Consider the following 12,665-nt stretch of genomic DNA (forward strand, 5'->3'; position numbering starts at 1 on the left):
GGGTTTCAACTGTTCAACTGTTTTTTATGTTCAAAACCAGCACGTGAGGAATCCCTTATGATGTTTAAAACCTACCTACATTGAGTAGTAACCAGTTACACAGCTGGTGACGCAGCAAATGCTTTGAAGAAATGGAAAAGTTGACTTCGATTGGCTAATTAGACAGATTAATTCATGGGGGCATTTTTAGTGTGTGTATGTCATAGACAAATTTCTATTAAAATTTGACTATTGAAGGAGGCTTGTTGAACTGTTGACAAAAGCCACATCCAGAGTTGGGAAAAAGCTGTTTCTCATTTTTCGTTTATTTAATGTTTGTCGTTTAAAAAAAATCTTTTTGTGCATCATCACCTTTAAAGGTTCAAGTGTGTAGAATTTAGTGACATCTAGTGGTGAAGTTGCACGTTGCAGCTGAACACCCTCACCCTCCCCTTCCAAACACGAAGGAGAAGCCTTCAGTTGTCATAAAAACTCAAAAGTTTTAGTTTGTCAAGTTTGGGCTACAGTAAAAAAAAACATGGCTGCCTCCATAGAGAGGAACCGCTCCCGATGTAAATATAAAGTATTTAAATATAAAGTACTTAAATATAAAGGGCCATTCTAGGGCAAAGAAAACCACAATTTGTACAACAGATGAAACACACTCTCACTCTGATTATTTTCAAGCTCCACAAGAGTCTGATTGAATCCAGCAATAAGGAGGGAAAACATAGAAATGTGTTGTGGACACACTCGGTAAATTTCCACTGCTATGCGGATGACTCCCAGTTATACTTGTCAATAAAACCTGAACAAAGTATCAATTAATTAAACTTCGAGCATGTCTCAAGGACATAAACACCTGGATGACCCACAATGTTCTCTTATTAAACTCAGATAAAACAGAGGTTATAATACTTGGCCCCAAACACCTTAGAGATAATTTATCTAATGATATAGCTGCGCTAGACGACATTGCCCTTGCTTCCAATGAAACAGTCAGAAACTTGGGAGTGATCTTCGATCCTGATTTATCCTTTAATAGTCACTTAAAACAAATTTCTAGTACCGCCTTTTTCCACTGGCGTAATATCTCAAAAATAAGACATGTCCTTTCTCAAAAAGATGCAGAAAAACTAGTCCACGCCTTTGTTACATCGATACTGGACTATTGTAATTATTATTATCAGGCTCCAGCAGTAAGTCGTTAAAGACTCTACAGCTTGTCCAAAATGCTGCAGCACGTGTCCTGACGAGAACAAAGAAAAGAGAGCACATTTCTCCAGTATTAGCATCGCTACACTGGCTTCCAGTTAAATCTAGAATAGAATTTAAAATTCTCCTCCTCACCTTCAAGGCCCTTAATAATATAGCGCCTTTTTACCTTAAAGAGCTGTTAGTACCTTATCAACCCACTAGAGCACTCCGCTCCCAGAATTCAGGCCTACTTGTCGTCCCTAAAGTCTCTAAAAGTAGAGTAGGAGCCAGAGCTTTCAGCCATCAAGCCCCTCTGCTGTGGAATAATCTACCACTTTCAGTTCGGGAGGCAGACACCATCTGTTCGTTTAAGAGTAGGCTCAAAACCTTCCTTTTTGATAAAGCTTATAGTTAGAGCTAATTAGTGCGCCAGAACGTTACTTGTTCTATTTTATAAAATAGGAAGCGTTTAGTCTAAAAAGGCATAGAGGTATTGAAGTTATCCTTCAAGATGTTTACCCTCATCAAATGCTGCTATAAACTTTAATCTGGATGATGTTTTCCTGCACGTGGCATCTATTGCACTTCTGTCCGTCCTGGGAGAGGGATCCCTCACATGTGGCTCTCTCTGATGTTTCTACGTATTTTTACCCTGTTAAAAAGGGTTTTTAGTAGTTTTTCCTTACTCTTGCTGAGGGTTAAGAACAGAGGATGTAACACCATGTTAAAGCCCTATGAGACGAATTGTGATTTGTGAATATGGGCTTTACAAATAAAACTTAATTGATATATGATTCTGGTTTAAAAAATCTGCTTATAAAGCAGTGATTCAGGTAAACGTTCCGATCGGCCCACTCACCCCAAACGGCTCGGTGAAGGCCCTGGAGCCGCTGTACAGAGGGTTGGGGATGGAGACCAGCGCTGGTTTGTTGCTGCCGCCTGCTGCAGCGTCCTCGTCCTCGTCCTGTCACAGAGGACACAAACAGTCAGATGTTCACAGGACGACACCGAGCCACGGAAACACAGAGTAACCTAAAATCTGTTCAAATATCAAACACTTCAAGCTTTAAAATCTGTTCAACAACGATAAAAATTTGTGTTGTGGTCCATGTACTCATTAAAAATGCCTAAGAAAAGACTTTACGTTCCCATTTCAACCTTCTGGTCACCATGAGAACATACTGGGAGAAACTCACCCTGAAGTATTGGAAGCGGAAGGCATCGGTCTTGTGTTTGAAGACGTAGTAGCCGAGCGCAGCCAACACACACGCCAATAACAACGAAACCAAGATGGCTGCCACTGTGCCGCTGGAGTGGCCGTGGCCTTTGGAGGCGTCATAGTAGATCTGGAGGTGGCGGTTAAAACAAACACAAACAGGTGATGACAATGAATGCACATGTTAGGACATCACACGAGCCCTATTGAGCGTAAATAAATACAGACTCCTTCTTCTCACATGTTTGTTCAAGTGCTGATGTTTCAGGTGAACTTGGTTTTAATTAGTTAGGTGATGCTATAAAAAACGGGGTCATGATTGACAGCTGAGACTGACTTAGGATTGGTCGGACATGTGTATCGGGGGGGGGGGGGGGGGGGTTGTTACTGCAGCTCTGTGATCTCTACAACCCAGACCCTGACTCCAAAGAAGCAAGATGGCCGCACTCGTATCCAGATCTTTTCAGCTTTGTTTCTAGAACGTGGGAGGAAGTGGAGAAGCCTCACGCAGCTGGTGTTCAGTCTCTGGTGTACGGATCTTTGTGATAGTGGAGTGTTCAACCGTTTCCTGACTGAACCATGTGAGTTCAGACTGCAGTGAAGTGTTGGTGGGGGAGGGGGGGAGCCTTGGTGACTTGTGTAGATGTGTGATAATAATGTGATAACACTCAGAGGAGGAGCCCTGAGGCCTGTTCCTGGTTAATCCCCCACAGCGACTCGACTCTGACACTCAGGATGTGGTTAAAGAGAAAGATGTGTTTGTTAAAACCTTGAGTTTGTTGTCTAATGGGAGCTAATGAGCTTAACCTTGAAACATGGCCTCTCGTCCCTCCAGATTCTAATTGTCTTTCAGTTGCTGATCATTCTCTGTGTTTATGTGAATTAAACACCGGGATCACAGCAGTACAAACAGTTTTCTGTCCGTAGCAGCATTTGAGCTTCACACTCTGAGCATCGGAGGAAAATGGCCGTCGTGTGAATACGGTCTATTGTCAACAGCTCCGGGTTAAACCATCTTCACTCACCGCGGGCGGGGGGGCAGACAGTGGCTTCTCGATGATGTGAATGATCCCGTTCACAGCAGGAATGTCCCAGTCCAACAGCAGCCGCTTGTTCACCAGTTTCGAGGTCTGAGGGGAAACAACAGCAAAAAATCCATATTAATAACATGGGGAAACTTTCATTTAGCATTTTCTAAGCTGCAATAACAATTTAATGCACCTGTTAACAACTATAACACATCCTGTGGAAACCAGTGATGAATGAAAATATAGGAAAACACTTCAGGACATTCAGAACTTATCCTGTAGAGCACAACATGTTCGATGGTTCAGTTCAGTTTCCATTAATAAGGACTACGTGTGGGTTGCCAGGTTGTGGAATATCCTTCTCCAGTGTGACACTTTTGTCTTATTACCTTATTTAAATGTGCTGCAGAACATCTGGAACATCTGCCAAATTTGGATTTTTTAACACATCAACAGCCAGAGGAGGGATTGTTGTTGTCTTGTCCCTGGGGACAAATCCCTAACCCTCGGGAAAAGACGACTGGCGCAGCTGCTTATTCATTTCAAGAGCTTGTGCAACATGAATGTTAATTCTTTAACTTTGAGGTTGAATAATTATCTCTAAAAATATCTCCTCCTAAAACAGCTTGTGCTAATTCAAAGTCATTTAGGAAGTCTTCCTGATAAAGTGTCACGCTGGAGAAGGATTTTCCACAACCTGGCAACCCAAAGTGTTATTAGTGGCTGCTAATCAACGATTAAATAAGCTACGTATTACAGCTTAAAGTCTTTCTTAATAGTGACTTTTCCATTTTAACTTAAATACTCAACAGTAATTTAAATGTACATTAATGTGTCATAAGCCATTTCTTACATGTGTTGCAAATAAATGCTAAGTTGTGGGACCATGAACGTCTGATGTTTTCTTACATTTTCCTGTTTTGATTAATGAAGCAATGTGTGTGCGTGTGTGTGTGTGTGTGTGTGTGTGTGTGTGTGTGTGTGTATGTGTGTTTGTGTGCACGTGTCTCTGACCTCGTTCTTGCCGTGGCTAACGGTCAGGTTGAACCCGAGCCTCGATGTGATGACTTCCTCAGGCCTCAGATCTTTGAACAGTCGTCTGCTGTGATTGGTTGAGATGTGATACTCCAGATCTCTACCAGACAGAGTCTGAGGACACAAACACAGAATAGAAACAGAACAGGAGTCACCAGCCGCTCAGTGTGAACCTGTGTATTCTGACGCAAGTCCAGTTCTGAAGGTTAAAAAGAGTGTGGAGCCGACTACTTCTTCAAAATGGAAGCACAGCACAATGGTCAAAAGGTAAAAACTAAACGAAACATTGGAACCAAAAGTAATCAAATGAACTAAAAACACTTCATTTTAACTGGTGAACGAGCAGATGTGAGTAAATACAAAATACTAGTTACAGTATCTACAAATATGTCTAATTCACAAAATGTATTCATAGCTGATCATTTCAACCTCATAGAACTTGTCTAAATGTTCTTGTAAAATGTATTGATTAAATGTAAAATGTCTTGTAGGTATTGTTTCGTCTTAGTCAGATTAATAGATGTGAGTAACACTTTAATAAGCAGTAATGTAAAAAATATGTGATATTATTGAAATAAGTCATTCGTAAGCAATGATAGATTTTGTACATCACCTGGTTTGGGCTGAAGCCGTCATTATAAGGAACAAACAGTGTGACCTCTGACTTCCTGTGAGAGAGGAATTCAACGAGCTGTTTGCCGTCTGAGGTCGAGTCGCTATAATCCAACAGTAACTAGAGAGAGAGAGAGAGAGAGAGAGAGAGAGAGAGAGAGAGACATAACTGTAAAGATTTTTCCATAGTAACCTCAAAAGCATAAATAAACTAGAAGAGCACTTAACTCCGCCCAACAGTCTCCTGATAAAATCACATTTTTATTGGGAAACCAAATTGCACACATTCATAAATATCATTGAGATCCATGTATTATTCTCTGAGAGACGCTCTATTTGCCTAATCCTGCTAACAAAAAGACAAACAAACAAACAAACAAACAAACAACAATAAAAACATAACCTCCTTGGTGAAGCAGAATTATCTAAATGGTCCAAGCGTCACTTTTACCTTGTAGAAGATGGAGAAGCTGCTATATGTTGCCAGAACGTTGGTCAGGACGCCGTTACAGAAGTCTCCGTCTCCGACGTAACCAGTGGGACATGTACACGAAACATCTGCACACAGACACACACACACACACACACACACACACACACACACACACACACACACACACACACACACATACACACATACACACATACACACACACACACACACACACACACACACACACACACACACACACACACAGACACACACACACACACACACAGATATGAAAAGGTTTACTTGGACTCTGGCGTACTAATGACATCATTTATACCATATGATCATGTCTTTAATCTGATTGGTTGCCAGAGAATAGAGTTGATATAAATCATTTCCTGACTTAAAGTGATGTCATGATGATGTCATTCTTCTTCATGATCATAAACTAATGTGTCTTATAGTCCTTTAGCATGCAGATACCTCAAAATGCTTTTTGAACTACGCATTGAACTCTTTGTGATTCATCATGACGTAATTTGTCAGTGAATCATTTTCAGACCAGTACAAGCTCTAGATTGTCGACTGGGATCTGATCTGTGCTGCCGCAGTACCTCTGAGCCTGTAGCAGTAGGTGTCGTACTTGCTGCTCTGGTCCACGGGTTCTTTGTACATAACCAGGCCCACGTGGTTGTCTCCACATTTGACAGAAGGGAAGCGGGTCGGGTAGCCCACCCTCCCCCCCTCAATCCAGCCGGCCACGCATAGATGCATCCCCAGCTGTCAGGACCAGAGAAGAAGGACAGAAGCAAGATGGATGACTGATCACATGTTCCAGAATGCACTGCTGCAGCAGATACATGAGAATGAGTGTTCACAATTAACTGGAACACGTTGTTTACAAAAGCACAAATCACCCTGAAGCTGTACGAGACATCCCTCAGGTGCTTTTCTATCCAAAGGTGAACTAAGCATCTCCCGCTGGATTTCTGAGAATCGCCTGCGTCCAAAATAAATCTGGCCTCATAGATTCAGGAGTGAGATGATGAGATCGATATTAATGAATTAACAGATTGACTGAAGTGTTTGTCAGTGTGTTCATCAGTATTTTCTAAAATGTTTCTGCAATCTCCTATTTTACTCTTTGATCACAGTCTCAGCTGCATCTTCAGTTTTCTCTTTCTCCTGTGTCGCAGATGCTCCCCTGTGTGTGTGTGTGTGTGTGTGTGTGTGTATTTGTCTGTGTGTGTTTGTGTTTCCTGGCTCCTTGATTGCTGACCAGCCTTCACACCTGCACCTCATCTCCTCATCAACCCTGGTTCTTCACTGTTTGGTCGTTCACGGGTCACGACAGATGTGTGTATTCGACCCTGTTTCTCTCACGTCTCAGAATTAATCCCTGGTTGTGCTTGAATGTTTAGGATTATTTTTAGGGGAGGTTCCTAATGAGCCAGAGTTAGAGTCTGCTCAACGTCTTTTCTAACAGCTACACTGTGTGTGTGTGAGGTGAACTGAGCAGTGGGTTGTCTCTCTCAAACTCCCCCTGGAGGTGGTTTACCTGCTGTGCGTCTCCCAGCTGTGTGAAGTTGGCCAGAGCGGCGCCCTCGGCCTGGCAGGCGGCGGCGGCCTCACTGTAGTTCATCTTGTACTTCCCCTCTGGAGAGCGCAGGTGGTACACTCCGGCTGTGTTGGCTGAGACCACAATAACCAACGTTACCTTGACTGTTCCCTTTCGATTACTGTCCTTCTGTAGTGTTCAGTGAAACAACTCAGTGTTGAAGTGAAAACAAAACTCACACTATTGTGATATGAAAAATTGTTTCACCACAATTCTGCACTGGTATCAGACACTACACGCTGACGACTGACACCGAGCACCAGTGATCTCTGGGAATCGACACAATTAAAACATCCAGCGCTCAACGAGCCTTAATGAGCTCAGGGTCTTAACGAGTTGTGGGCGTCGCCCGTTGTACTCACACTGGGAGCTTGTGGCTCACTGGGAAACGACACTAATTCAAACCCAGTACTACTGAACCAGGTCTCCCATAACATCCCCATGGTAACATGAACACTTTAAAGGTCAGCTACTGTCGAAGCTACGGTTACCATGGCAACTGCATTGAGTAGGGCAGTGGAGACAAAATGGCCGCCGCTCCGAAGAAGCAACACAACTGGTGATCACACTGGTATCAACTGGGGTCGACACGGTAACACAAATTAACTGGTGTTACAGGATGGATTCTGTGTTGCCATGGTGATAAGAATATCTAGTGTTACAGGGAGGATTTATTGTTAGGTGTTACCGTGGTAACAGGATATTATGGATGAGTTTCTGTTTTAATAACGGGCAGTGCAAGTATGTTACCATGGTAATAAACGCTACTAGCATTGTGTTACCATGTTATTGCCTCTCTGATGATAGTTAATGTTAAGGATGTGTTACCAGTGTAAAAGAGACTTGTGTATTTGTTTCCCATGGTCGTCATCCCAGATGTGTTACTATTCTAATAAACATCTGTGTGGTGTGTTACCAAGTCACTGAGTTCAAGGCACTTCTCAAGTGTCACCAAGGTAATAGATCCATCATGTGTTGCTGTTGTGATGAACATCAGTGCAGTTGTGTTACCATGATAATGCAGGTCCTTGCAGGAGGCCACTGGGTGGCAGTCTCCGTTACGTTCCAGGCAGCGGTCAACAGGGGGCGCCAGCTTCTCCAGACACTGGACTCCATTCCCCACGTAGCCCGGCAGGCACTCGCAAGCCCGCTCGTTCTGCAAGAACCAATCAGAGAGCGACCAGGTTCAAACAGGAAGTCTGTGTTTGGAGGCAGTCGGTCAGTAAACCTGTCGCCCTGACACTTTGAGGGAGTTTGAACTGATTGCATTGAGCAGCCAATAAGACTGATTGTGTTTCACGTGTGTGTTTGTAAGCAGCTAGCAGCTCGACGTGACGAGGCTTCAGGAAAGTCCGTTGTGGATTTAACCGATTAATTGTAGAGGGAGGCCATAAATGTTTGAGCCGAGATCTGAAGCGAGATGTTCGCAGAAAAGCTCCTGAGTCCAGGAGGAGTCATCAAAGTGTTTCACAGGAAGGGGAAAAGAGATTTAGGTACATGTTTGGCAAATAATATAAAATACACAATCTCTGTTAATATTAAACCTCTACATTTGTAATCTCAATAGAGTTTAGGTAATGTATACAACGTTTGAATTCTATTATCAGATGACCTGTAGAGACAGTGACCAGTGGACTGGTTTTACCCACCGGACCAGTGAACTTGCAGGAGGCGAAGTCGCTGCAGCCGCCGTTCGTCTCCTCCACACACCTGGAAGAGAGAGAGAAAGAATCCAGAAGCTGGACGTCACATCTCCATCTGACAACACGTTGATATGAAACCGTGTGTGAACGCCGCTCCACCGACCTGTTGATGGGTTCGCAGGAGAAGCCGTCCCCTCGGTAGTCGCTCTGACAGGTGCAGTTGATGACCAGTCCCGTCTGGTTGCAGTCGGCGCTCTGGTGGCAGCCGCCGTTGTACAGGGAGCAGAGGTCTGGAGCTGCAGAGCGTTAAATCAAACTAATCTCACACCTTCAGATTTACACCTCATCGTTACGCAGTATGCTGAGCAGCACCTGCACCTCAGAGAACTGCAATATCTGCCAAACCTTTCTTTGAAGAGGCTACGCTCAATGTTTTTGTAATAATGTCTGAAAATTATGTCACAATGTGAAATGTGATTCTCAAAGTGATCAACTTGTTCTGTGGCGCTTCTCATCTTACATGGGGTTCTGTTTAGATGTCCCACATTGGACTTAGATAAAGTAATTGTCCCCTGGTGGCTGGCTGCGGTATAGGTCATAAGCACTGCCTCCTCTATGTTGGTGGATGGGACATGGACCGATATAAAAAACTCAAAGTAGTCGTCAAATACATTTTTCAAGATGGTTTCTCTCATTTGAGGTAACTTTGGCGTGAACAGTGGCGTTCGCACGTTTCAGGCCCGGTTTTGTGCGTACACAACGGTTATAAATCCGACCCCTGATCTTATTGAAACGTCTTATATTCATGTTGCTACTGTCATTCAGAGTCACTGTCATCATGTGGACAACAGTCTGCAGAGATTCATTATCTCGGGCTGGTAAAACCTCCTGAGCTGCAGAACACTCACGTGGGTCTGGACTGCAGGAGGTACCGTTTCCCCGAAACCCAGGTTTACACCGACACCCAGAACCTGGAAAACAGTCGGCCTGGGCATGACACTCCCGGCACTCCTCTGGGATCGAGCCTGTCCAGACAGATAGATGATTCATCAATGGTGGAAAGGATGTGAGAAGGTACACAAGGCTCTGAACAGAAAATACAGTTCAGGAGATCATGAGCAAAGCTGTGCAATCCTCCAAGTCAATTTTAGGGATATTTTATTATTTTAAGGACACACACACACATTATGGAACAAATAACAAGTCTTGGTGTTTTCATGAAAACAGACTTTTCCTCGTCAAACATCCTGGATTCATGTAGATCGTATTCAGAGGGAAACTCACCAATGTCAATCCGACAGGTCTCGCCCTTCCAGCCCGGTTGGCAGGTGCACTGTCCTGAACCTTCCATGCCCTGATCACACCTTCCCTTCGGTCCACAGAGACAGGCTGAGAGAGAAAAGAGGGAGAGAAACCATGACTCCATCTGCGGAGGAGTTATTCCTGACATGCAGAGTTCCTGCAGCAACAGTCTGATTCATTTCCTTTTGTTTGACACACCAAGGCTAAGAAGAAAATGGATTTTTTGGGGGTTTAATCATCAATATAAAAGTGATACCACGTCATAGTGTGCAAAGAATTTCTCATGAACCCAAGTGATATGATATGCCGGTGTATCATAACTGGCCATCGAGCTGATACTTGAGGGCGTTACCTAAACCTTATCAGGGAAAGTCTTTAAAAAATCTACCCGAACATTCTGCTTCATTCCCAGTGTACTGTGACTGGTTGGTTTGGATCACAGCAAGATCAGCCACACTGTCAAATAGAGCACTGTCTTCAGGGCTCTTTTACTAATTCTTTAAGGCATAATCTGATTCTAAACTCTTAGACCCCAAACTAGCTGCTTATGACTGGGACTCGAGGCTCGGGGGTTAAGGAGACTGGGACTTTGCAGCGGCTGGATCCCACTTCACTGACTTTTTAAAACAAAACCTATACACATGTTTGTTTTCAATGGCCTTTGGGCGCTACTAATAACTTTTATTGTGTATACATTTATTTTACATTTGTGTATTTATTTTGATATTATCTTGTATTTTGTCATTGGATTTAAATCTTTTTTTGATTAGTGTTTCATCTCCACTATTCTGCATTTTATCTCAATAAATGAAAATGAAAGTCTCTCACAACTGTAACACATGTTGTCTTTTAGGAGCTTAAAGGCAAAAGCCTCAAAAACCAGAAGACAGGAAGTCCACTACCTTTGTCCAGGTAGGAGCCAATCAGAGCTTTACATTATGTTGTGTCATCCACGAGCTGAAGCTGCAGACTTTGTGGAAATCCGAAAACACCTTTATCCTGAATATCAGTACGTTTCTGACTCTGGATCAGATCAGGTTGAAGCGTGACAACCTTTCCTTGTTTCCAGCGAACACACAGAGGAGGATCAGCAGCTGATTCACGTTTGGGCGTCTCTGAGTGACGACAGCTGGCGGATTCATCCGGAGCTGGAAACACACCCAGCTGTGTGATGGTGAGTGTGCTGTGTTGCTATGGCGACAGTCTGCTGGAGAACTGATGGGGTTCAGTGGGTGTAGGGGGGGTGCAGGATTAAATCAGTGCTTCAAAGATCAGTTCTTTGATAATTGTCTGATGATTTCAGTTTTTTTTGTTTTTTTTATCCGAGCACAGATTCTAAATGTTCTCTGACATCAGCTTCTAGAATGAAGCTCCACTGCTTTTCTTTGTCCAGTGAGAATATGAAGATTATTGAAAATACCAATCTGGATATTTCCGAGAGTTCTCATCTAACAACGGCACAGCGGGAGTTTCAAACTGTTGAAAAAGAAGTTAACTTGAAGTAATCCTGAATCCAAGAAGCTTCTGCCTAAATGTTTTTTTTGCATTGGTCTCAAAGAAGAAATGATTATGAGATGTGTTTGCGTCGGAGTGTTAATCTGCATATTTATCAATCTGGGGGGGGGGGGGGGCGGTTTGGCTTAGGCGGTAGAGTGGTCGTTCTCCAACAAGAAGGATGGCGGTTCAATCCCCACTCTTCCCCATCTGCATGCCGAGGTGTCCTTGGCAAGATACTGAACCCCTAAAAATGGCCCCTCATAGATGTTGAGTGTACTAATTGTAAGTCGCTTTGGACATGTAATGTAATCTACAACTGAACTGAAATCTAACCAGCAACTGGGAAGCTTTTAAAATCTGATATATGATGCCAAAGATGATGATTTTGACTGTTTCTAGCATTGATCCAGTAGGTGAATAACCTCGGAGGATCACCTGCATGTGTATCTCTGCTGTACCTGTGCAGTTGGGGCCGAAGTAGCCGGTGCGGCAGCGTTCACAGGCTTTTCCGCTGAAGCCTGATGAGCACCTGCAGGTTCCTGAACCACGCGTACCATCGTCGCAGGCCCCGCCGTGTCCACAAGGGGCCTCCACGCCACCTGGACAGACTGGAACCCAGAGGGAAAGAATAGAATCAAAAACACATTCTGGACAGAGGGCCCATCAAGAGGCAGCAGAGGCGTGCCCACATCTGTATTTGATTGACAGCAGCTGGAGGGTCTGTGGTCGATGGTGCATCATAAATTGTCTCGATGAGCAGAATGGAATGAATGGTTCTGATCCTGCGCTCCGGGGGGAAGAACTCTTTTTTTTTACAGGGGATGGACATACTGACAGAAACTGAGGATGGTCTTCAAGTCTTCAAGGATGCAAATAGAATTACAGAACAGATGTATACTTGTTTTCCCCATTCATTGAAAAACATTATAACAAGAAATGCCCTGAGTCCTGGTGCTGCCCTCCAGAGGCTCTAACATGGATTTTAATGATGAAAAGATTATGACTAGCGCCACCCTGAGGTCAATCTTTACATTTTTCCCACAAACGGTAAATCTCCAAGAATGAACTGTGTAGAGGACACTAGATTTCCTCCCATCTGTCCTCC

At 43.6% G+C, this 12,665-nt stretch overlaps 1 protein-coding gene across 1 annotated transcript in view; it reads right to left on the reverse strand.

Annotated features, from left to right (window-relative positions):
- Positions 1–12,665, reverse strand: part of stab1 (stabilin 1) — a 46,641-nt gene that overhangs the window by 720 nt on the left and 33,256 nt on the right. Inside the window, exons 56-69 of the mRNA XM_053411428.1 lie at positions 12,019–12,168; positions 10,046–10,150; positions 9,670–9,786; positions 8,925–9,057; positions 8,768–8,828; positions 8,130–8,274; positions 7,059–7,192; positions 6,115–6,280; positions 5,519–5,625; positions 5,069–5,188; positions 4,435–4,569; positions 3,418–3,522; positions 2,373–2,522; positions 2,036–2,140 (exon numbers count right to left, since the gene is read on the reverse strand). Coding sequence (XP_053267403.1) covers positions 2,036–2,140; positions 2,373–2,522; positions 3,418–3,522; positions 4,435–4,569; positions 5,069–5,188; positions 5,519–5,625; positions 6,115–6,280; positions 7,059–7,192; positions 8,130–8,274; positions 8,768–8,828; positions 8,925–9,057; positions 9,670–9,786; positions 10,046–10,150; positions 12,019–12,168 — 1,733 coding nt within the window. The remainder of the gene's footprint in view (positions 1–2,035; positions 2,141–2,372; positions 2,523–3,417; positions 3,523–4,434; positions 4,570–5,068; positions 5,189–5,518; positions 5,626–6,114; positions 6,281–7,058; positions 7,193–8,129; positions 8,275–8,767; positions 8,829–8,924; positions 9,058–9,669; positions 9,787–10,045; positions 10,151–12,018; positions 12,169–12,665) is intronic.

Source organism: Pleuronectes platessa, chromosome 2 (assembly GCF_947347685.1).
Source record: "Pleuronectes platessa chromosome 2, fPlePla1.1, whole genome shotgun sequence".
Lineage (NCBI taxonomy): Eukaryota > Metazoa > Chordata > Actinopteri > Pleuronectiformes > Pleuronectidae > Pleuronectes > Pleuronectes platessa.